The 23739-nt window shown below is 41.7% G+C and overlaps 1 protein-coding gene across 9 annotated transcripts in view; it reads right to left on the bottom strand.

Moving 5' to 3' along the window:
• The window catches only part of MLH1 (mutL homolog 1), a 54912-nt gene that overhangs the window by 4873 nt on the left and 26300 nt on the right, over window positions 1–23739 (bottom strand). For all 9 annotated transcript variants that reach the window (XM_033211981.1, XM_033211986.1, XM_033211984.1 and 6 more), the window contains 4 exons: window positions 19091–19461; window positions 16198–16346; window positions 4951–5059; window positions 2934–2997 (listed from right to left, as the gene is read on the bottom strand). In XM_033211981.1, coding sequence (XP_033067872.1) covers window positions 2934–2997; window positions 4951–5059; window positions 16198–16346; window positions 19091–19461 — 693 coding nt within the window. The remainder of the gene's footprint in view (window positions 1–2933; window positions 2998–4950; window positions 5060–16197; window positions 16347–19090; window positions 19462–23739) is intronic.

Raw genomic sequence — 23739 nt, 5'->3', positions numbered from 1 at the left:
CCTGAGGTCAGGAGTTCAAGACCAGCCTGGCCAACATGGAGGAAACATCTCTACTAAAAATACAAAAATTAGCTGGGTATGGTATACTTACTAACTCATTCTATGAGGCCAGCATTACCCTGATACCAAAACCAAAGACTAAAAGAAAACTATAAACTAGTAACATTCATGAGCACAGATAAAATAATTACAATAAAAATTTTAGCAAATCAAATCCCATAATATGTAAAAAGGATTGTATATTATAACCAAGCAGGGTTCATCCCAGGAGCAAAGACTGGTTTAACATATGAAAATTAATCAATGTAATTCACTATGTTAACAAACTATAAAAGAAAAATATGATTATCTCAGTAGATGCAAAAAAAAAAGCATTTGAAAAAAATTCAACATCCAATCCTAAATAAAGTTTCTAGCAAATAAGGAACAGAGGGAAGTTCCTCAACCTCATAATGGGCATCTACAGAAAACCTATCTATGGCTAACAGCATACTTAATGGTAAAAGACTTTCCCCCTAAGATCAGGAACAAGAGAAGGATTTCCAGTCTTACCACTTCGTTTTTCCTTTTTTTTTTTTCTTGAGACAGGGTCTCACTGTGTTGCCCAGGCTGGAGTGTAGTGGTGCATTCTCAGCTCACTGCAACCTCTGCCTCTTGTGTTCAAGCGATTCTCATGCCTCAGCCACCCAAGTAGCTGGGATTACAGACGTGGACTGCCATGACCAACTGTATTTTGTATTTTTAGTAGCGACAGAGTTTCACCATGTTGGCCAGGCTGATCTCAAACTCCTGGCCTCAAGTAACCTGCCCACCACAGCCTCCCAAAGTGCTAGGATTAGAGGCATGAGCCACCATGCCCAGCCCATTATTACCACTTCTATTCAACATTGTATTGGAGACTCTAGTCAGTGCAGTCAGACAAGAGAAAAAAAAGGCAGCTGGGTGCAGTAGTTCATGCCTGTAATCCCAGCACCTTCGGAGGCCGAGACGGGCAGATTACCTGATGTCAGGACTTCAAGACCAGCCGGGCCACATGGTGAAACCCCGTCTCTACTAAAAATACAAAAAAATTAGCTGGGCGTGGTGGTGGGCGCCTGTAATCCCAGCTACTCAGGAGGCTGATGCAGGAGAATCACCTGAACCCGGGAGGTGGAGGTTGCAGTAAGCCCAGATCCAGCCACTACACTCCAGCCAGGGCGACAAGAGCAAAACTTCATCTTAAAAAAAAAGAAGAGAAAAGAAATAAAAGGCATTCAGATTGCATAGGAAGAAGAAAAAGTTTCTTTATTCTCAGAAGACATGATCATATATAGAAAATCTGATAGAATCTACAAAAAATCTATTAGAACTAATAAGTGAGTTTAACAAGGTTGCAAGATACAGCATCAATGTACAAAACTATATGTATTTCTATATACTAGCAAATAAACAATGGGAAATTGAAGTTTTTTGGCTGGGTGAAGTAACTCATGCCTACAATCCTAGCACTCTGGGAGGCTGAGGCAAAAGGATCACTTGAGGCCATGAGGTTGAGATTAGCCTTGGTAACACAAGATTCCCATTTCTATGAAAAAAAAAAATTTTTTTTAAATTAGCCAGGTGTGGTGGTACGCACTTGTATTCCTAGCTACTTGAGCCTAGGAGTTCAAAGCTTCAGTGACCTATGATCACGCCACTGCACTCTAGCCTAGGCAAGAGTGAGACCCCTGTCTCTTAAAAAAACAAAAACAAAAAAAATTTGAGGCCAGGCACAGTGGCTCACACCTGTAATCCCAGCACTTTGGGAAGACAAGGTGGGCAGATCACCTGAGGTCAGGAGTTCAAGACCAGCCTGGCCAACATGGTAAAACCCCATCTCTACTAAAAATAATTTTAAAAATTACCCAGGCATGGTGCCAGATGTCTGTAATCCCAGCTATTTGGGAGGCTGAGGCAGTTTGAGAATCGCTTGAACCCAGAGGGTGGAGGTTGCAGTGAGCCAAGATTTTGCCACTGCACTCCAACCTGGGTGACAGAGCAAGACTCTGTCTCGAAAAAGAAAAGAAAAAATTTTTGAAAAACACCATTTAGCATTTAAAAATGTGAAATACTAAGGGATTTATCTAACAAAAGTTTTTCACCCTAAATTGATCTAGATTCAACATAATCCCTATCAAAATCTCAGCAGGCTTTTTTGTAGAGTATATCACATGAAAAAAGAAGATATGAAACCATATAAACAGGTAGTATGATTTTTAACTCAGAACTAAAATTCGGCATTAAAAAAGTTTTTGACAGTTTTCACAAAAAGCATAGAAAAAAAAAAGTCTCGGAAGAAATGGACTAAAATTGTTGGTAGGGGTTGCGTTTGGACCATGGCTTTAGATAATGTTTATTTTTATCCCTTTCCAAGTATTAAGTGTCAGTAGATATTTATTTTTTTGAGGGAATCTCATTCTGTTGCCCAGGCTGGAGTGCAGTGGCGCGATCTCAGCTCACTGCAACCTCTGCCTCCTGGGTTCAAACTATTCTTCTGCCTCAGCCTCCTGAGTAGCTGGGATTACAGGTGCCCACCACCATGCCCTGCTAATATTTGTAATTCAGTAGAGACAGGATTTCAGGCTGGTCTTGAACTCCTGACCTCAAATGATCTGCCCGCCTCGGCCTCCGAAAGTGCTGGGATTACAGGCGTCAGCCACTGCACCCAGCTGAGTATCAGTAGATATTTATTAACTTCTATACTAATAAACATTTGTTTAAGTTGGCTACCAAATGACTATTTTGCTAAAAAGTATAAAACTTCTTATAGACACCTCCATATGCAATACAATACAGCAACTATCCTAAGAATTTTTAGAAAAATTTAATATACTACAAATAAGATATTAGTGGAGAGCTACTATTTTCAGAAATGATCAGTTGAAATTTCAGAAGTAAAAAGGATCTAAACTTACCGATAACCTCAGAACACCAAAATTGGCAAAATCATAAATGAGTATCTGGTAGAACAGTTCTTCACTGAAAATAAAAATGAAGTGAGTTTAAGGAAAAGCTGAATTCATGCTTGAGATACAAGCAGTTGGGACAAAATGGGAGAAGTAATCCCTGAAACATGGATGAGACAGAAATAGTTCTGCCTGGCTGTGGAATCTGCTTAACAGTCTAACAAAATCTCTTACCCCTCCAAAGAGCTGGGATTCCCAACATCTTCAACCAGGGCTTTGAGTGGCCAGCCTCTAACAGATAGGTTAGAGCACTAAAACCAAGTCTGGCTTGCTACCACTCATGTTCTGTCCCTACCTGTCTGGTGCTATACAAGGTTTCTAACACTCTGCAGTAAAATTTAAAAAGCTTTTGTTTGCTTACCTTTCCCCCACTTACAAATAATCCTATAAATCACTTTTTTTTTTTTTTTACAACTTATTAAAAATTATATGAAATGTACAGGGAGGGCAGGGAGTCTTCCTAAATAATCAAAAGTAGACCTAAGGCAGGATTATACTACGCTGACATGTAGTTTAGGATGATACACTGGCTGGCAATAGTCCAAAGGCAGCTATGAAGTACACACTATATTGAATTACTTCCAAAAACACAGTGGGAATAAATCCACATTTATATGGTACTTTATAGTTCTTAAAACACATTGAACCCCACAGACTTGCTTAAAGACTTCTCATCAAAGTAGACAAAGCACCTGCTATGTCTGCATTTTGGTGGGGAAACTGAGGCACCTATTGAGTAGCTGAGTTATTCTATGTCAGTTAGTAAAGTGCTAAAGGAAGGACTTGAATCCAGATATTGAACTCTGAACCCAGTTCTCTCCCTATGTTTTTCTACCCCCTTACTGGAAAACGAATTCACATTTTGCAACTCTGGGACTGGCCTGAATTTGTGTCTGTGAGATGAAAGAACATGAATGCAACTGTGATTTGGGGCCTTGGAGGTCATTCCCTTAGACATGCCGGAAAAGAAAAAGCAAGGGGAGTAGAATTCCTAACAAATTGAAAAGTGACAGCTCACTATACAAGCCCAAGTTGCATTCTCAAAGCAGACAATGGAACTTGAACAGAGTTGCACCAAACGGGTTTCCAAGCCTAGGAGGAATGAGTTCTGAATACATACAAGGAGGTACATGTGCTAACAGGAAGCTTCTGGACTGGGGCAGTTTCAAGGGATGGCAAATAGGTTTCTGTCTCATGTACCAACTCCATGCAATGTATAGCGGCTGTCCCACTGACAGGGCCAATAAGTACTCTGAGGCCACAGCAGGGCTTAGAGGGAGAGTCTCACAGTAGGTAGGTGATGTCTAGTATATGCAAGGTGGCAGCATCCTCCCATATGCATTACCTATTTGAGAACAGATTTAATACAGATTCTAGACTCAACAGGAGCTAATCCACCAAGGTCCCTGGAAACAATCAATAGAAACGTTGCCAGCCATGCAACAGTCAAATGAAACTGATGGGGTCACCTTTCCTGTGCTGATCAAGTCCACTGGCTCGCTTGGTGGCTGGGGTAGGCCTTTGCTCCATTCTCAAAGCTGGGAGGAAAGAAGGTATCAGGTCTTCTTTCTCTTGCATCACCTACAATACTCTGTTGCATACAGAGAATTCTCTAGCAGCACCAAACCCTCACCACCTGGTTCACAACATTTACAGGGCGCTGAGCAACTACCAAGGACTAGGCTTCTTGGGTTATTTCTTATCCTCACAAACAAACAAAACCCCTGCACATTAACTAGTAATACCACAACTTACAGATGAGAAATCTGAGACACAGTTTAGGAAAGTAACTTGTCTACAGTCAAATAAATGGGAAATGGTCGAACTTGGATTTGAAACCACATCTGTCTGACTCCAAAGCCTGTGCCCTCCCAACTACCTCATGCTGCTCTCCTTAGCTTTTGTGCCTGTGCTCCCTGGACCATTGTTCTAGTGTCTCTGCTTGTTCACACACTCGCTGATTTACCTAAGCTTGGTGGTATTGAGAAGGTATAACTTGGTCTGATGCTGTGCCAAGGCCCACTGAGGATTCACACAGCCCACGAAGGAGTGGTTATGCAACATCTCCCGGAGAACTGCAAAACAAAAAATAAAACCAAAAAACAGGTAAGTAATGGAATCCTACCAACCCTACTTCATTGCCCAAAGCACCAAGCACCAGAGCTAGAGACACCAAGTAAGCAAAGAAGCCTGAATTGAGCCTCCTGGTGAAAACAAACACAAATGAGGAATAAAATAGAACTAATCTTTTAACATACAACAAGGAATTGCTAAAAGATTAAAGACACCCAAGGATCAAAATCTAAGACAAAGTGGAACTCAGAGAGGTAACAAGATCTCTGAAGTCAACTTTATCTAAAGACATTTGAGAAACCTCAGGAATCACAAACATTAGTTTTCACAGGCTCTGAAGGTGGCAAAAGGAGGGCAAAAGCATGGACTGGTTTGAAATGGAGAGTCTACTGGGAGGCCACTTCCCCAACACATGAAGCTGACACTCCAAAGGCTGCACCCCCAGTGAAAAGGAAAACCATACTACAACGCCCATGCCCACTTCCCTGCCCCTCCAAGGGCAGGAAACAAAATTGCCACCTCTAGCATTGGTGTTGGAAGAAAAAATGACACCCCGTGAATCTGTAATCATAAACTGGTCCTCACATGCTTTTCCAGTCAGGATTCATGCTAAGCAAGTGCCTGAAAACCTTAAGCGGAGATTTTAATTTAAACTGATATCAGGGCTGACTGTTCCTCCGGTTTCCTAGTAGAATCAAATGCAAATTCTCTCTGCAGAATTTAATTGTCAACCCAGGCTTCGAGTAATTCCCCATAGATAAAGTATGAGGAATTAACAGTTACAAAATTACAAAAAAAGCCCCATGAATTAGAATCCAGAAGAATCCACAAAATGAGATCTGTAAAGGTTTCAGGAATTGGAAAGATCAGCAAATAACATAAAATAAGTATGTTCAGCATGCTCAAGAAGTATTAAAACCATGAGTAAGCAGCAGGACACTATCCACTATCTCCTGGGATCAAGATTTCCAAATGAGCACATAAAGTTTTTAAAAATGAAAAATACAATAATTGAAAAGAAAAATCAAGATAAACTTAAAAACAGATTTGACAAAGTTAAAGAAGGTAATTAACTGGATGGTAGATCAACAAAATTATCCAGAATGTAACAGAGAAAGATAAAGAAATTGAAAATATGTAAAGATAACTTATCTACATGGGAGATAATAAATACATAACTCATGTTCCAGAAGGAGTCGGAGAGAGGGCAGGAAGAGGACAGTATCTGAAGACTTCGAAGACAAAATACCTGAGAATATCCCAGAAGTGATGAAAACTGTCAAGTCTCAGCTAGCAAGGCCAACAAAATCCACACGTAACACACAAGGTTACTACGTGGTATTTTTAAAAGGATATCTTAAAGGTACTCAGAAAGAAGAGAGATTACCCACTAAGTAAATAAAATGTAAGACTGGTAGCTGAATTTTCAACAGGTAACAAATTTTAAGACTGATAGCTAAATTTTCAAGAGCAAGAGTAGAAATCAGAAAATGATACACTATTACCTTCAATGCACTAAGAAAAAATAATTGCCAATCTGGAGTTTTAAACCCAACACAAATACTTTTCAAAATAAGAGTGAATTAGACAAAGCAAAAAAGTTTGCCACGGCTATTGTTTGAATGTCTGTGTGCCCACAAAATCCACAGGTTAAATCCTAACCCCCAAGGTGACACTATTAGGAAGTGGGGCCTCTGGGAGGTGATTAGGTCTTCCCTCATTGTTGGGATTAGCCCTATGAAAGAAACTCCGGAGAGCTAGCTATTCCCTTCCACCATGTAAGGATACAGCCAGACGGCGCCATGTATGAGGAAGCGGGCCCTCACTAGACACTAAATCTGCTGGTGCCTTGATCTTGGACTTCCCGGTTTTTAGAACTCTGAAAAATAAACTTCTATTGTCTTAGGCGTGAAAGGACTAAGCCACCAAAGGCCCCACTAAAGGTTCAGGCAGACAATAAAACATCTACAGGAAAGAATTATGATCAAATAATATGTGGCAAATCCAAACAAACTGACAATAACAAGTATCGAACAAGTAGATACAGGCATACCTCTGAGATACTGCAGGTTCAGTTCCAGACTACAGCAATAAACTCAATATCACAATATAGCAAGTCATGTGAAATTTTTTGTTTTTCAGTGCATATAAACTTATGTTTACAACACAATGTAATCTATTAAGTGTGCAACAGCATTATGTCTAAAATCAATGTACGTAGCTTAATTTAAAAACACTTTTTTGCTGGCCGGGCACAGTGGCTCATGCCAATAATACCAGCACTTTGGAAGCCCGAGGCAGGCGGATCACCAGAGATCAGGAGTTCGAGACGAGCCTGGCCAACATAGGAAACACGCTGTCTCTACTAAAAATACCAAAATTAGCCAGGTGTGGTGACACATGCCTATAATCCCAGCTACCTGGGAGGGTGAGGCATAAGAATCACTTGAACCTGGGAGGTGGAGGTTGCAGTGAGCTGAGACTGTGCCACTGCACTCCAGCCTGGGCGACAGAGTGAATCTCTGTCTCCAATAAATTAAATAAATAAAATTTAAAAGGTTTTTGCTAAAAAATGCTAACAGTCATCTGAGCTGTTGGCGAATTGTTATCTTTTTGCTGGTGGAGGATCTAGCCCTGATGATGGCTGTTGACTGATCAGGGTGGTGATTGCTGAAGGCTGAGGAAGCTGTTGCAATTTCTTGAAATAAGACAACAGTGAAGTTTGCTGCATCAATTGATTTTTCCTTTCATGAAATATTTCTCTGTAGTTTGTCATATTGTTTCATAGCATTTTACTCACAGTAGAAATTCTTCCAAAACTAGTGTCAATCCTCTCAAACCCTGCTGCTGCTGCTTCACCAATTAAGTTTATATAATATTCTAAATCCTTTGTTGCCATTTCAACATTAACAGCATCTTCACCAGAATTAAGTTCTCTCTCAAGAAACTACTTTCTATGCTCATCCATAAGAAGCAACTCCTCATCTGTTCAAATTTTATCATGAGATTGCAGCAATTCAGTCATATCTTCAAGCTCCACTTCTAATTTTCTTGTGATTTCCACGACATCTGCAGCTACTTCCTCCAATGAAGTCTAGAACCCCTCAAAGTTATCCATGAGGGTTGGATGCAATTTCTTCCAAACTCCTGTTAATGTTGATATTTTGACTTCCTCCCAGGAATCTCGAATGTTTTACAGGGCATCTAAAATGATGAATTCTTTCCAGAGGTTTTCAATTTACTTGGCATAGATCCATCAGAAGAATCACTTTCTATGGTAGCTAGAGCCCTATGAAATGTATTTCTTAAATAAGACTTGAAAGTCAGCATCACTCCTTGATCCATGGGTTGCAGAATGGATGCTATGTTAGTGTTCATCTCCTTATATATCTCCATTAGAGATCTTGGGTGACCAGGTACCTTGTTAATGAGCAGTAATATTTTGAAAGGAATCTTTTTTTCTGAGCAGTAGGTCTCAACAATGGGCTTAAAATATTCAGTAAATCATGCTCTAAAAGATGTGCTGTCATCTAGGCTTTGTTGTTCCATTTATAGAGCACAGGCAGAGTAGAGTTAGCATAATTCTTAAGGGCCCTGGGATTTCTGGAATGGCAAATGAGCACTGGCTTCAACTTAAAGTCACCAGATGCATTAGTACCTATAAGAGAGTCAACCTGTCTTTTGAAGCTTTGAAGCCAGGCAGTGACTTTTCCTCTAACTATGTAAGTCATAGATGGTTCCTTCTAATAGATCGTTTTGTCTACATAGAAAATCTGTTGTTTAGTGTAAGCCACCTTCATCAATTAGGTCTTCTGGATAACTTGCTACAGTGTCTACATCAGCACTTGTGGCTTCTTTCCTTAAACCTCATCAGTCTCTGTTGGCTTTCAAGTTTTCTTCTGTAGCTTCCTCACCCCTCTAAGTCTTCAAAGAATTGAAGCAAGTTAGGGCCTTACCCTGGATTAGGCTTTGGCTTAAGGGAATGCTGTGACTGATTTGATCTTCTATCCAGACCACCAAAACTTTATTACAGCAATAAAGGTGTTTCACTTTATCATTCATGTATAACTTGGCTAACTTGCACAAGAGGCCTAGCTTTCAACCTATACTGGCTTTTAATATGCCTTTCTCATTAAGTTCTTGCTTTCAGTTTGTTTGTTTTGTTTTGTTTTTTGTTTTTGAGATGTAGTCTCACTCTGTTGCCCAGGCTGGAGTGCAATGGCATGATCTCGACTCACCGCAACCTCCGCCTCCTGGGTTCAGGTGATTCTCATACCTCAGCTTACTGAATAGCTAGGACTACAGGTGACCACCACCAGGCCTAGCTGATTTTTGTATTTTTAGTAGAGACAGGGTTTCACCATGTTGGCCAGGCTGGTCTCGAACTCTTGACCTCAGGTGATCCACCCACATTAGCCTCCCAAAGTGCTGGGATTACATGTGTGAGCCACCGCACCCGGCCTCATCCTTTCACTGAAACATTTGTGGACACTTTGGGGTTATTGATTTGCCTAGTTTCAATATTATTGCATCTCAAGGAATAAGGAGGCCTGAGGAGAGTGAGGAAGACATGGGAACACCCAGTTAGTGGAGAGGTCTGAGCACACACATTTATTAATTAAGCTCACTGTCTTATGTGGGCATGGTTTTGTCCACATAACGCAGTGAGCTTAATGGTGCCCCAAACAATTACAATAGTAATGCCAAAGATCAGTGATCACAGATCACCATAACAGATATAGTAATAATGAAAAAGTTGGCAATATTGTGAGAATTACCAAAATGTGACAGAGACACAAAGTGAGCACAGGCTACCATAAAAATGGCACCTAACAGACTTGCTCTACAAAGGGGCCAATCTACAACTAGTAAAAAATGTAGTATCTGTGAAAATCAACTCCAGGTGGGCTAGAGGCATATCTTTAATTATCGCAAAGTTAGGAAGGATTTCTTAAGCTAAAAAGCCAATCTGTAAAGAACAATTGATAAAATCTGCCTACATTAAATCTAAGAATTTCTGTTCCTAAAACAAGTATTCATTTTAAAAAGTTACTAGGGGATCCCTAAACTAGGGGAAGATATTTTCATGTAACTCACTACTATCTAGAATATATTAAAAACTCCAAAAATTAATTAGGTAAGACAAAAAAAGAGCCCATCAAATATTGGGTGAAAAACTTGAACAGACACTTAACAGTTAATGAAATATACTTATTTATTGATTACTTATTTATTTATTTATTGCTCTGTTGCCCAGGCTGGAGTGCAGTGGTACAATCTCGGCTCACTGCAACATCTACCTCCTGGGGTCAAGTGATTCTTGTGCCTCAGCCTCCCAAGTAGCTGGGATTACAGGCATGTGACACCATACCCAGCTAATTTTTATATTTTTAGTAGAGATGGGGTTTTGCCACGTTGGCCAGGCAGGTCTTGAAATCCTGGCCTCAAGTGATTCACCCACCTCGGCCTCCTAAAGTGCTGGGATTATAGGCATCAGCCAATGCGAGTGGCTGAAATACATTTAACTTTATTGCAACCAAGAAAATGCAAATAAAAACTACCATCAGATACTGTTTCACAATCATCAAACAGGTAAAAATCTGACAGTATAATTATTGGTGATAATATAAATGAATATGACCCCTCTGGAAAATAATCTGTCATTTTATGACCCAGCAATAACTCTCTTAAATATATGACCTAGAGCTTCTCATCCAGTATGCCAGGCCACCAATCAACTCATATGAGGCTGGGAAGCAAGGTGGCATGTGGAGACACAGGGACTGAGACCATATGAGTGCTCCAACTGTCCTTCAACAGAAGAATGAATGAACTGTAAATTCATGAAGCAGAATCTGTATTATACAGAAAAGGTAAACCACAGCTGTATGTAACAAGATGGATGAATCTTAGGAATATATGTATAGCTACCTATAAATTGCAGAAAAACTAAACTTACAGTGTAATTCTACTTTTATAAAATCTAAAGCTTGCAAAACTAAACAATTTTTTAGGACTACAAGGTCAGGAGATCGAGACCACCCTGGCTAACACGGTGAAACCCCGTCTCTACTAAAGAATACAAAAAACTAGCCGGGCGACGAGGCAGGCGCCTGTAGTCCCAGCTACTTGGGAGGCGGAGGCAGGAGAATGGCGTAAACCCGGGAGGCGGAGCTTGCAGTGAACTGAGATCCGGCCACCGCACTCCAGCCTGGGCGACAGAGCCAGACTCCGTCTCAAAAAAAAAAAAAAAAAAACTGTAATAAAAAAACTATAATAAAAAAAGGAAATAATAATCCCAAAATTTAGAATAGTAATCACCTCTAAAGAAGGGAAGGGAATGGCACAGGGGAGCAGCACATAAGAGCCTCAAAGGTGATGGTGATGTCCTATTTCTTAGGCAAGTGCTATTCTCACAAGTGTTCATGTTTTTCTGTAGACGCTACATATACTTTATAAATATGATTTTTAAATTTACCAATGTATATGTGTGTGTTATGCACATATATATACACTTGTGCATATATCTATGTGTGTGTATATGTATCTTTGTTTTCATGAAATAAGTAAAAATATCACCAGCAAAAAGGAAGAGTGGGGACAAGAGAGGTTGGAGAAAACAGCATGGGTCATAGCACAGCAATAAGCCTATACATTATGTTTTTACTATACTTTTCTTTTTAAGCTTTGGCACCACAAGTGAATTCTCATACTATTATAGAAGTTCTGCAATACTATCCCCCACCCCATAAAAAGAGGTTTATTTTCTTCATTTTTAGAGTAAGTATTCCTCTCTGTTCCCACTGGAAACTCGATGTCTCTACAGGATGTTCTGCGTAGGCGGAAAATGATTATTTTAAAAGCTGGAGAACATCAAATAATCCTGAATAATGAGGCACTGGAGGAAAGGGAGAGCAGTGTAATCCACTAAAACAGTCAGAGATTTTCCACACAGAATGTTCATGGACTGCTCTGACGCATCCAGAGCTACTGAAGCGCAGCCCTGCCAGCAGGACGGGGAAGGGAGGCAGCAGCACCAAGCACAGGGCTTTTCTTCATTGGGCATTGTGAGGCTTCTTGTACCTCTTCACAGCCTCTTATCAGGACTTAAAACAACTTTCATTTCGTCCCTAATCTAAATATCCCCATAGTGCTGGTCTGCAGGCATTTCCCTGCCAAAATCGGACAAAATCCGTCTGTACTTCAAAGCCAAACCACATATCTAAGTTCATAACTGAGGCCTTGAGTCTCAGCATCTTTTTCTGAGAAGCAGCAAGGGAAACCAAACCTGAAGAAAGGGTGACCAGTCCTCTAGTTCCTAATGCTCACTTGCAAGGGTAAACGCCCCCATCCCCTGCTGGCTGTCTTCCAATGGCCACTGTATGCCAGTACCTTTGCTGTTACCAGAGATAATCAAGACACCCTTCCATCCCTCTCAGGAGATCTCACCTCACCCTGGCTTTCTGCTGAACTGGCCTCATATCTCTATTAGAGGATTTCTTTCATTCTACCTAAACAATTCCCAGATAATACCATGGTATTCTTTAAAGCAGGGGTCACAGTTGATCCATTTCACTTCCTACTTCTGAGCTTGGCACAGTACATTTTTTACAGAGAAGATACTTGACAAATGTTTGCTGAACTGATTTCTTGTACCAAAAAAAACTGTCACCTAGTAACAAACCATGAATATATACATTCAGACCCAGGACTGTTCACCAAAGAGCAAGAAAATGAAATTAAGTGTGGATATCTGGAGGCAAAAAACGTTTAGGGTATTTTCACTTTAAATGGTTGCAAATAGCTTATGACATTTCTTAACCCCATTAATTAACAGATAAAAATTATGGGACTAGCAGTAAGTAAATTCAGTCATTACTAATCCCTGAGATGAACCTTATTCCATAGAATGCTTGCCTGGATACTGGAACCTGTCAAAATTAACCTCACTTGTTAACTCAAAGTGTGTCCACCGTGGATGGGTAAATCCCTCAACTCAAGAGAACTGACTAACTGAACGTTCAACTTTGACATCCCTTTAAAATAAAGATTCTAGGGCTTTACCTCCCAGGCTGCTCCTCTCAATCACTGACTCGCTCCCTTAGCAAATATCTACTGAGTATACATGCCAGGTACTCTGCTCAGCACCAAGGACGAGGCGGTGAGCTCCACAAACATGATCTCTGCACAGACAACACACTGCTCAAATAATCATACAGATCAGGTGCAACTAAGAAAGCTGTGACAAGGAATGTATCTCTTACTTCTTTCATGACCTGGGGAACTTCATCAGGGAGTAGTCAGCCTCTTGGTCTATTAAGGCTAGTGGTCTTCCTCGTCAAATCTGAGCCTCAGTCAAATCCCTATACAGCATTCAACTCAAAGAGAATCAGCTTCTCCAAGGCTGGGGCTTTGGGTGTCAACCAGATACCAGTGGGTAGGGGCTCATGGCAGAGGTCCCTCTCCTTGAACAGTGCCTTACAGATTATAAAGCACACACACAGTATCTTAAGTGTTCATCACCACAGCCCAGTAAAGGCTGCAGTGTAGCACATTTTACAAAGCACGAAAATCATGCCCAAAATGTTGAACAAATTTCTGTCTGGTCTCTGAATGGTGTAGGTGGTGGGAGCTTCAGAGGAGTTCTGGCTCCAAAGCAAGAGCACATTCCATTCCCCACAGCACAGGCGACTCTGTCTGTAAGCAGCATGTTTGAAAACACCAGCCTCAATCGATGGAATCAGAATTACATGGCATGCTTGTCCTGCAAGGGCTGTTGACCTGGTTATGCATCTAGCCTTCCTGCATGAAGGCCACTGCCAGTAGCAACCCATCACCAACAAGGCAGGAACCTGGGCCTGTTTTTGATTGTGGAGATGTTGCAATTAGTCTGTCCTCTCCATTTTCCATTCCATTTTCCTCATCTTTAAAATAGAGAAAACGGCATCTGCTCTGCCTCCCTCACAAGACTATTCTATAATTAAGTGAGATACTGTGTAGGAATACACAATTTTAAATCATTTAGATTTATCATTTTAGCCTCAGCAAGACTCCAAAGCTGAACAAACTCGAGGCAGGTTAGCTTTGTTAATACACTGCACTGAAAACAGTTTGATACTATTCAGAAAGTTATTGACATTGTAACTTTCAACAGCCTGCTATACATGAGGGAGACAAACCCTTTAAGAAAACTCATAATTTCCAAACTGAGGGAATCTGTCCATCAAAACCACTGTGAGGAAGACTGCTAAATGCATCAAGTAACAGCTCACCTTTTAAAAGCATTTTAAAAGTTCCTAGCTTGAAAGCTAACAATGATGGAATGGAAGAGCAACTGGAGCAAATCATGGAAATAAAAACCAGAAGCCAATTGGCAGCCACTTCTACAGCTAGCAAAACCTCAGTCACAGGAAGCTTGTATCCTGCCCAAAGGGAGAGACGACCTGTGGGTCTTTTCCCACATGTAAACAAAGGCCCAAAATGCTAAGAAAAGGGAACAAATGTAGAAAGGCAAGTTGAAGCTTTCCTGAATTTGCTTAGACAAGCGGTGACTGAGACTGAAAAAATTAAAGAAGCCACTGAATCAAAAGCAGATGTTTTTTTGTTTTGTTTTGTTTTGTTTTTTGTTTTTCTTTTGAGACAGAGTCTCACTCTGTCGCCCAGGCTGGAGTTGTGGTGCAATCTCGGCTCACTGCAAGCTCCACCTCCTGGGTTCATGCCATTCTCCTGCCTCAGCCTCCCGAGTATCTGGGACTATAGGCACCCACCACCCCGCCTGGCTAATTTTTTGTATTTTTAGTAGAGATGGGGTTTCACCGTGTTAGCCAGGATGGTTTCGACTCGTGATCTGCCTACCTTGGCCTCCCAAAGTGCTGGGATTGCAGGCGTGAGCCACTGCACCCAGCCAAGAAGCAGCTATTTTAAAAGGTTAGGGACTAGTGGGAAAGGCACAGAATTGCTCCTTGACTACTCATTTCTTTTAAAAATTAAACCAGGTTGTCACATTTTAAGATACACTTTGTAACAGTTTTGAAATTTGATTACCTTAATTAACAAATATGTAATAGGCCAGGTGTACTGGCTCACACCTGTAATCCCAGCACTTTGGAAGACAGAGGTGACAGGATCACTTGAGCCTAGGAGTTCAAGACCAGCCTGGGAAACATGGCAAAACCCCATCTCTACAAAAAAAAAAAAATTCACTGCAGTCTGGGTGACAGAGTGAGACCCTGTGTCAAAAAAAAAAAAGTATAATAGATGAAAAATAGAAGTGTCACTGCTAAATTCTCAAGTACAGAGCTGCCTACTAGAGCCCTAGACAATGATGCTACACTTAGACCATTACTGTCTCACTCATAAAGTGGGATCAGGATTGTTGCTTGGGCCAGTTCACTGTTACACACCTCAATCCCTGAGACAGTTCATCCCTTGGAGGTGACTAGCCTCACCTTTTAATTCCTAAAACCATTATTTTAGTTTTGAAGTAACAGGGATCAAGATAGTTCTATACTCAGGTATTCTCAAAACCTATTTCTGACAAAGATGATAATGATTTACTACTTTGTCTTCAGAATATAAAAGTGTCAGCTCCTTACTCTGTAACAAGTGTTATTATTTACATTTTATCTCTAATCAGCACAATGATCTTTAAGGGTAAAATTAATTTCATGTTATAGGTAAGAAAGAACTGAGGCATAGAAAGGTTAGGTCAGGAGTCTAAGGTCACAAAAGAGATGTGGTAGTGCCAGAATTTGAGCTCATGGCTACCTCCCAAGCCTGTGCACTTTCAGCAACAGGACATGCCATTCAGTACACAAGATAAGAATTTTGCTTACCATTACATTGCTTTCAGCTAAGACAGAAACAAACTGAAAATTGGTGAAATGACTGATTTACTCTGACTCCTATGGTTTAACAAGAATACCAATTAAGGCTAATTAAAATAAACAGATTATTTTTCTCCCTTTTCTCCCAATCAAAAATTGTCTTTAAGCTGATGCTATTGTGGGTTAGTAAAGGAAGAGGAGCTTGCCCAGCAAAACTGTAGTGGCCACTCTGACAACATGATTGCTTTCTCCATTTCCAGAACCTTGGCAGTTGAGGCCCTATGCATCCCAGGTAGGCCGCAGCGTTTACATACCCTCATGTCCCCGTTCATTAATTTCTTCCTGGAGACTCAAAACACTGGTGAGGTTAATGATCCTTCTCCGGGGGGTACAAGCTGCAGTCATTTCCTTTCGGGAATCATCTTCCACCATTTCCACATCAGAATCTTCCCGATGTCTCTTTCTGAAATGAAGAAAAGGAAGTGCAGATCATTAGTATTCTTGTTTTTAAACTTAGCCAAATTTTGTGGGTTGCATTTTGGAGGAGCAAGCAACTTCTCCGTGCTGGTTCCACAGAGCTGTGGATGAACCCCTGTGCTGGTGGCAGGCCAAAAAGATCAGTCTGTTCTCTGGTAGACTGCTTATCTGACAACGCTCAGATCCCAGCAGCTGGTCATGCAGCCAATGTAGCAGGACTCTGGAGTATAGCTTCATCCCGTAGAGCTGCAGGGCGTTGAACAAGTGAGCTGAATTTGTCAAGTCTCATTCATTCATTCCTCCATCTATCCATCCATCGGACACTGCTATATACTAACTACATCCAGCAATGAACAAAACAGGTAAGGTACCTGCCCTCACAATGCTTACTTCCTTTTTTTTTGAGACACAGTCTCACTATGTCTCCCAGGCTGGAGTGTTGTGGTGTGATCTCAACTCACTGCAGCCTCTGCCTTCTAGGTTCAAGCAAGTCTCATGTCTCAGCCTCCCAAGTAGCTGGGATTACAGGCACAAGCCACGACATCCAGCTATTTTTTGTATTTTTTTGTAGAGACGGGGTTTCACCATGTTGGCCAGGTTGGTCTCGAACTCCTGATCTCAGGCGATCTGCCTGCCTCTGCCCCCCAGAGTGCTGGGATTACAGGTGTGAACCACAGCACCCAACCCACAATGCTTACTTTCTAGTGGGAGAGTCAAATAGCAACAGAAAAGAGATCATTTTAAGTATCAATAAACACAATAAAGAAAATAAAACAAGGTAGCATAACAGAATGATGGGGAAATGAGAGGAGAAAGAACTTCAGACTGAATGGACAAAGCAGGCCTCTGGCAAGAGGTGACTTGCTGGTCTCACACTCCCGACCTCAGGTGATCCGTCCACCTTGGCCTCCCAGAGTGCTGGGATTACAGGTGTAAGCCAGCACGCCAAGCAAGCCAAGAGGTAACCAGGGGGTTCCCAGGCTGAGAGAACAGCAAAAGCAAAAGGGTAAAAAGCTCAGTCAGTTCAGATCAGCCACAAGAGCTGTATGGCCAAAGCACCATGTGGGAGAAGGAAAGGGGAGGGCTGGAGCAAGGGTGGGGTGAGGGATTTAAGTTTTATCCCAAGTGCAAAGGAAACCACTGAAACATTCTCAGCAGAAAAGTGATACCACTTGATTTTGGGCTTAAAAATATTTGACTACTCTGTGGTAAATATCACTTAGTTCTGCAAGTGATAAACAAATGTAATACTTTCCCTGCAGGGATAAGAGCATTAAATGGGATAATGTATGCAAGGTATCTGGCACACAGTAGATGCTCCATAAATATTAGCTTCCTTTATTATTCCCTGGAAAAAAATCTTTTTTTTTTTTAGAGACAGAGTGTTACTCTATCAGCCAGGATGGAGAGCAGTGGCTTGTCCATGGCTCACTGCAGCCTCAACCTGCTGGGCTCAAGAGATTCTTCCACCTGAGCTTCCTGAGTAGCTGAGACTACAGGCATTTGCCACCATGCCTGGCTAATGTGTGTGTGTGTGTGTGTGTGTGTGTGCGCGCGCACGTTTGTGCAACTCCTAGACTCAAGCAACCCTTCTGCCTTGGCCTCTCAAAGTGCTAGGATTACAGGCCAATGTGCCTGGCTGGAAAAAATTCTTAGAAGTCATCTTGCTAGGCTGACTCAGAAATGAGCAAACTGAAGTAATGCGTCTCAGTTCACATGGCTAATTAGTGCCACGATAGTGCACATGCACCCTTGGGCAAATTCCTTCACCTTGAGCTCCAGGTTTCATATAAAGTACACATTAAATAAAGAATATCCACCTTAGAGATTTTGTGAGGTAATGTCTTATAGTACTTGCAGAATGTACACTGGAAGTGCTCAAAATCAAATGAGAATCTTTATTATTATTATTCTTCCTGCTCCTTTTCTCCAGCTGTCTTTCACCACTAGCCCACATACTTCAGGGAGTTCTTTTTTTTTTTGAAACGGAGTTTTGTTCTTGTTGCCCAGGCTGGAGTGCAATGGCATGATCACGGCTCACTGCAACCTCCGCCTCCGGGGTTCAAGTGATTCCCCAGTCTCAGCCTCCCGAGTAGCTGGGATTACAGGCACATGCCACCATGCCTGGCTAATCTTGTGTTTTTAGTAGAGATGGGGTTTCACCATGTTGGTCAGGCTGGTCTCGAACTCCTGACCTCAGGTGATCCACCTGCCTCAGCCTCCCAAAGTGCTAGGATTATACGTGTGAGCCATGGCACCCAGCCAGGGAGTTTTATAAATTAGCTTCAGAACATGTGTTTTTTCCTGAAAAAAGGTGAAAGCAGCTTTAAGTAGGATGAAAAATAATCCTCCAGATATGTTAGGCTTCTCTCTCCAGCCATTTCTGGTGTTGAGGCTCTATCAAAATTCTTTACTAAAAATAAAAGATAAACCTGCTTTTTTTCTGGTATGTGTGTTTATTCAATTGAGCAACTATTCCACAGTCTGAAGTGTTTTTAACTCATGCTTAGAACTGTGGACATTTAAGTTATTTCGAAGGACATTATGGTGGGTGACTCTCAAGTTATGGTCAAAGGCAGACAGTGGACAAGGCCACAGCACCATTTCAGAGGACGCAGAGGGCAAGTCAGGCAGAGAGAACATGCAAGTGATTCATGAAAAGCCAAAGTTAGAAGGCAGTTTTATTACAGAATAAAGGAGGCAGGCTGCACTTTTCTCAAAAGGCCATACCTGGGGTTGCTGGAAGTGGGTCCTCTCTTATCTGACATTTCTGAAGTCCCCTTTGTTGTATCCCCCTTCAGGCTCTGATTTTTGGCAGCCACTTCAGCAGGGGATGGGAGTTCAAGCATCTCCTCATCTTGCTGCCTAGCCCTGCCACTAGAAATATCTGTCTTATCCTCTGGAACAATGGCCTGGGGCTGACTGGACAGGGGTTTGCTCAGAGGCTGCAGAAATGCATCAAGCTTCTGTTCCCGGGAATCTGTACGAACCATCTGGTGGGCATAGACCTTGTCACTACTTCCAGAAGTAGAAGAGGAGGTCAGACTTGCTGTGGATTTAACCATCTCCCCAGAGGGGCCAGCAAGTCCTGGTAGCAAAGTCTGTATCAAAAAAACAAAACAAAACAAAAAAAACAAACATATATACATATATATATAGTGGAGAGACTCAGAATAAGAAGCACAGAGGTCCCCAAATGGAGCAGTACTAAGAAAGAAACTAGAATGAGGTATAATTATGATTGTTATAGAAGCAATTCTGCCCAAAATTTGAAGTATAAAAGGTTTACAGGTATAAAATTCAAGAATTAAGCAAAATACTTATAATCTTAAAATTATCTTGAAATGGAAATATCAGTGTAAAATTTTCATACTTTTGTCTGGGGGGGATGCTGCCAGAAGACTTTTTATTGTGATAAAATACATACGAAATTTACCATTTTAACCATTTTTAAGTGAGAGCTCAGTGGCATTTATATTGTTGCACAACCATCACCACCAGATATCTCTAGAACTTTTTCATCTTCCCCAAATTGAAACTCTGTGCCCATTAAACAATAATTTCTCACTTCCCCTTCCTCCCAGCTCCTGGCAACAATCATTCAACTGTTTATTTTTAAATACACATATTTCTTAGCTCTGACCACTGGAAAGGCCTAAAAGTAATGACTACCCAGTAGCAATGAGGACTCCCAGATCCCAAATTATAGTCTCTAAATACCATTTCCCGCTAAAATGAACTATAGCTCCTTGGAGAAAAGGCCTATTCCAGGGCTTGGGCTGGAAAAGTATAAAATGTGCCTACAACATCGTCTTGTCAGAAACAAGGAAATTATCAAGACTAATGGAATTCGGTCAAAAGGCAGAGGGCCCTAACTCCAAGGGCTTGGTTCCACTGGACTAAGATGGGATAATTTGAGCATCAAAAAGAAAAATGACTATAATTGATTAAAATGTGTTGCTCTGTTAATAGCTATGACAAAACACTGAAAAAGCAAAAAACTGAAAGTGAGGAGGGAGGAGATGGAGAGGGAGGAAATAAGGGGAGAAAGAGAAGGGAAAACATCATTAAACACCACTGGAAATTACTAGGACATCATTCATTCCTTTGAAACTTGATAGCTAGAGGGATATAATTCAGCATTTGGTCTTACTTTCTAGTAAGAACTGTACTTCAGGACAACCAAATAGCTATAACAAGGGAAAGTTCTTCTATACGAAAGAATTACAGTCAATACAGAAGAAATGATAAAATCAGAAAATCATAATCTTGCAATCTAATGAAATAACTGATTCAGGTAATGGTCATCAACGAAAGGTGAAACCATTAAGCTACATGTTGATGGGTAAGTTTACAATGAAGGAATCAGGCTGTCACCAGCTGAACCCACTTATGAATCTTATCACCAAAATGACATAACAAGACATTATGCACCTCCTGCTGGGGTATATTAGGAAGTACAGGGCCAATGGAAACAAAAAGGTACAGTGACTTTTCTAACTTCAAACAGACTTAAAAGATTCTTAAGAGTAGTTATGGTAATTTCTGCTTCCCAAAACGCACCTGTAAATTAAAAAATATATATATATATGTATCTACACGTATATACTTAATATACGTAAGTATGTATACACTTAATATTTGTTCAATATGCATATATTTTTGTCCAAGGTTTCCAGCTCATAACTCCCATAGTCCTGTTATAGTCTTTTGTTACAATGTTGGGGTGCTGTAGGCCTCAGAAGTTCTTAGGAAACAGAATTTCTCTACCTTCTCCTGCTTTCCTTTCACTTGCCCAAGGCAGGACTCTAATCTGATTGTGGGTCATAAGACACTCATTCCATAGGGGTCCTGCCCCATATCCTGGAGGAAAGAATGGCCACAGAGAGGCCAAGAAGAATCTGAACAAACAGGTCTTACTGAGTTTAGACCCCTTTATGTCCAATCATATTTCGACACAGTTGTCCACGTTTCAATCATTCCTGCCTAACGATGTCTCCATAAAAGGCCCAAGAAGACAGAGTTTGCGGGCTTCCGGAGAGCTGAACACGTTGATGCTGACAGGAAAATGAACAAGAACTCATCCATGTGCTGGGAGCCAAGTACATGGGGATAGAAGCTCCTGCGCTCCAGACCCTTCCAGACCTAGCTTTGTGTATCTCTTTATTTGGCTATTTATTGGTATCTTTTGAAATCTTTGTAATAAATCCAGAAAACTAAGTACGCATTTCCCTGAGTTCTATGAGCCACTCCAGCAAATTAATAAAAAATAAAGTGGGGGGTCTTGGGAACCCCAACTTGAAACTGGTCAGAACTTCCAGAGTCCTGGACTTGTGACTGGTGCCTGAAGCAGGAGACTGGGGGCAGTCTAGGGGACTGCACCCTCAAACTGTGGGATTTAATGCTATCTCCAAGTAGACAGTGTTGGAATTAAATTGGAGGAGACCAGCTGCTGTCCACTGTGGAACTGACTGCTTGTTTAGTGTGTGGGGAGAAACCCCCACATAAGTGGTTATAGAAATCTTCTGAGTTGATTGTTGTTATGGTGACAGATTGGAGGAAAAACACGGCAACCAAATATGATGTGTGGAATCCCCAGGGTTCCTCATTTCCACACCAAATGCATTCACTGCAAACCAGGGCTTCTGATGTACTAGCCATGATCAGTGGAGTACAAGGCACAATCTGAGAAGCAGAAAGATGGTGGCTCCATGGGCCAAAAAGTCAGGAGCCAGTGTGACCTGCTGCTGGCAGGGAGAGAAGGTATTCTGATAATCCATGAAAACAGGGAGCAGCAAGGAGCCCACCAAGCTGGTGTCAAGCACCAACCGACAGGCGCAGGCCCTCTGATCCTTCTGAAAACACACTGGTCAGGACTTATGCAGAGTTCCACCAGAAAAAAAATGTAATCTAACAAAATGAATCTGACTAACCCAGGATAAGACAAGGAGGCATGCTGAGAGGTTCTTTTCCCCATGAAGCCACAGACTCTATGATCTCTGGCAAACCCCTTGGACCTCAACTGGGACAGAGCAAATGGCAATCACTCTGTGCTAGGCAATGTGCTCTCCATCTTCATTTCACACTTTGGGACTTTCTTCCCACTCCCCACCAGCCAAACCATTTCCAGGTCTTGGCAATTCTACATGCTCAACTATTAGTGAATGGGGCTACTTCCTGTGTCTCAAGCCCCTCACCACTTCTCCCAAATCATTGTAGAATTCCATCTTGCTCCTCTCCAGTCCATTCTGATATTGCAACCAGGGAGCTCTTCATAAAATGCAAACAAGATCCCACCCATTCCCATCAAATTGAAATCTAAACTCTTTAATATCCTGATGAAAACCTCTCTATTTGGCCTGAATTCTGCAGCCTCAACTCCACCACTGCCGCTTGTCTTAACATACTCAGACTCCAACACAGCTTAACCCTAGCTGCACATGACAGTACCTAGGGAAGGTTTTAAACAAACCTGATGCCCAGACCCCACTACCCAAGAATGATTTATTGGTTTAGGCAGGGCCCAGACATTGGAATTTTCTAAGTTTCCCAGGTAATTCTAATGGCAGCCAGGGTAGCGAATACTGGACCCACTGCACTCAACTTTCAGATCCTCAAACACATATTCTCTTGCACCTCCAGGCCTTTATCCTTGCCATTTCCTCTGCCAGAAACACTCTTTTCATTCCCCCTCCCCTTTGGGTCCCAGGCTCTATGTCTCTTCCCTCCCTTTCCTAACTGACCAAGTCCAGGACAATGGCCCCTGCTATATTCTCCCGAGTCTATTTTTCTCTCCCATGGGACATATTCTCTAGTAGTCCATAAGCGCTTCTGTGGAAGGCAGCAACATCTATGCTGCATCCCTGGGCACCCAACACAGTGTGTCTCGGATACGATTCTCAATGCACATGTGCGGAGGGAGGCAGAATAAAAGGAGCAGTAAAGGGGCACTGAGCTTAAGTGAGCAACGGGAACAGATATCAAACCAACTAACAGTTACTGGGTATTTCTTGTGTATCACAGTGCTCGAAGAGCCTTACTCACGCTAGACAGGTTAACCCACTGGGGGCATGTGTGGCCTCATCTCATCCATGGGCACTAGAAGGCATAGGGACTTAAGGCCTCTGTAAGACCCAGGGCTCATGTTGGTAGCAGGAGTCAATCAATAATGGAGGAACAAGGGTTGGTTTCCAGACAGAACTTCTTCCTCCCACCTGCCACATATCCCTTTCAGGTCTCACCAGTAAGAACCTTCCTCTTTGCATCAATAATCTCCAGGTATTGGGGGGTCCAAGGTTGGTGGGGTTGCTCTAGCTGGGTTTAATCTCACCACTTAGTACCCATGCCACTTCCATCTAGATTCTTTCCAGGTAGGTAAC

This window comes from Trachypithecus francoisi, unplaced genomic scaffold, assembly GCF_009764315.1.
Source record: "Trachypithecus francoisi isolate TF-2019V2 unplaced genomic scaffold, Tfra_2.0 Lachesis_group0, whole genome shotgun sequence".
Lineage (NCBI taxonomy): Eukaryota > Metazoa > Chordata > Mammalia > Primates > Cercopithecidae > Trachypithecus > Trachypithecus francoisi.
This window is presented reverse-complemented; position numbering and strand designations above follow the sequence as displayed.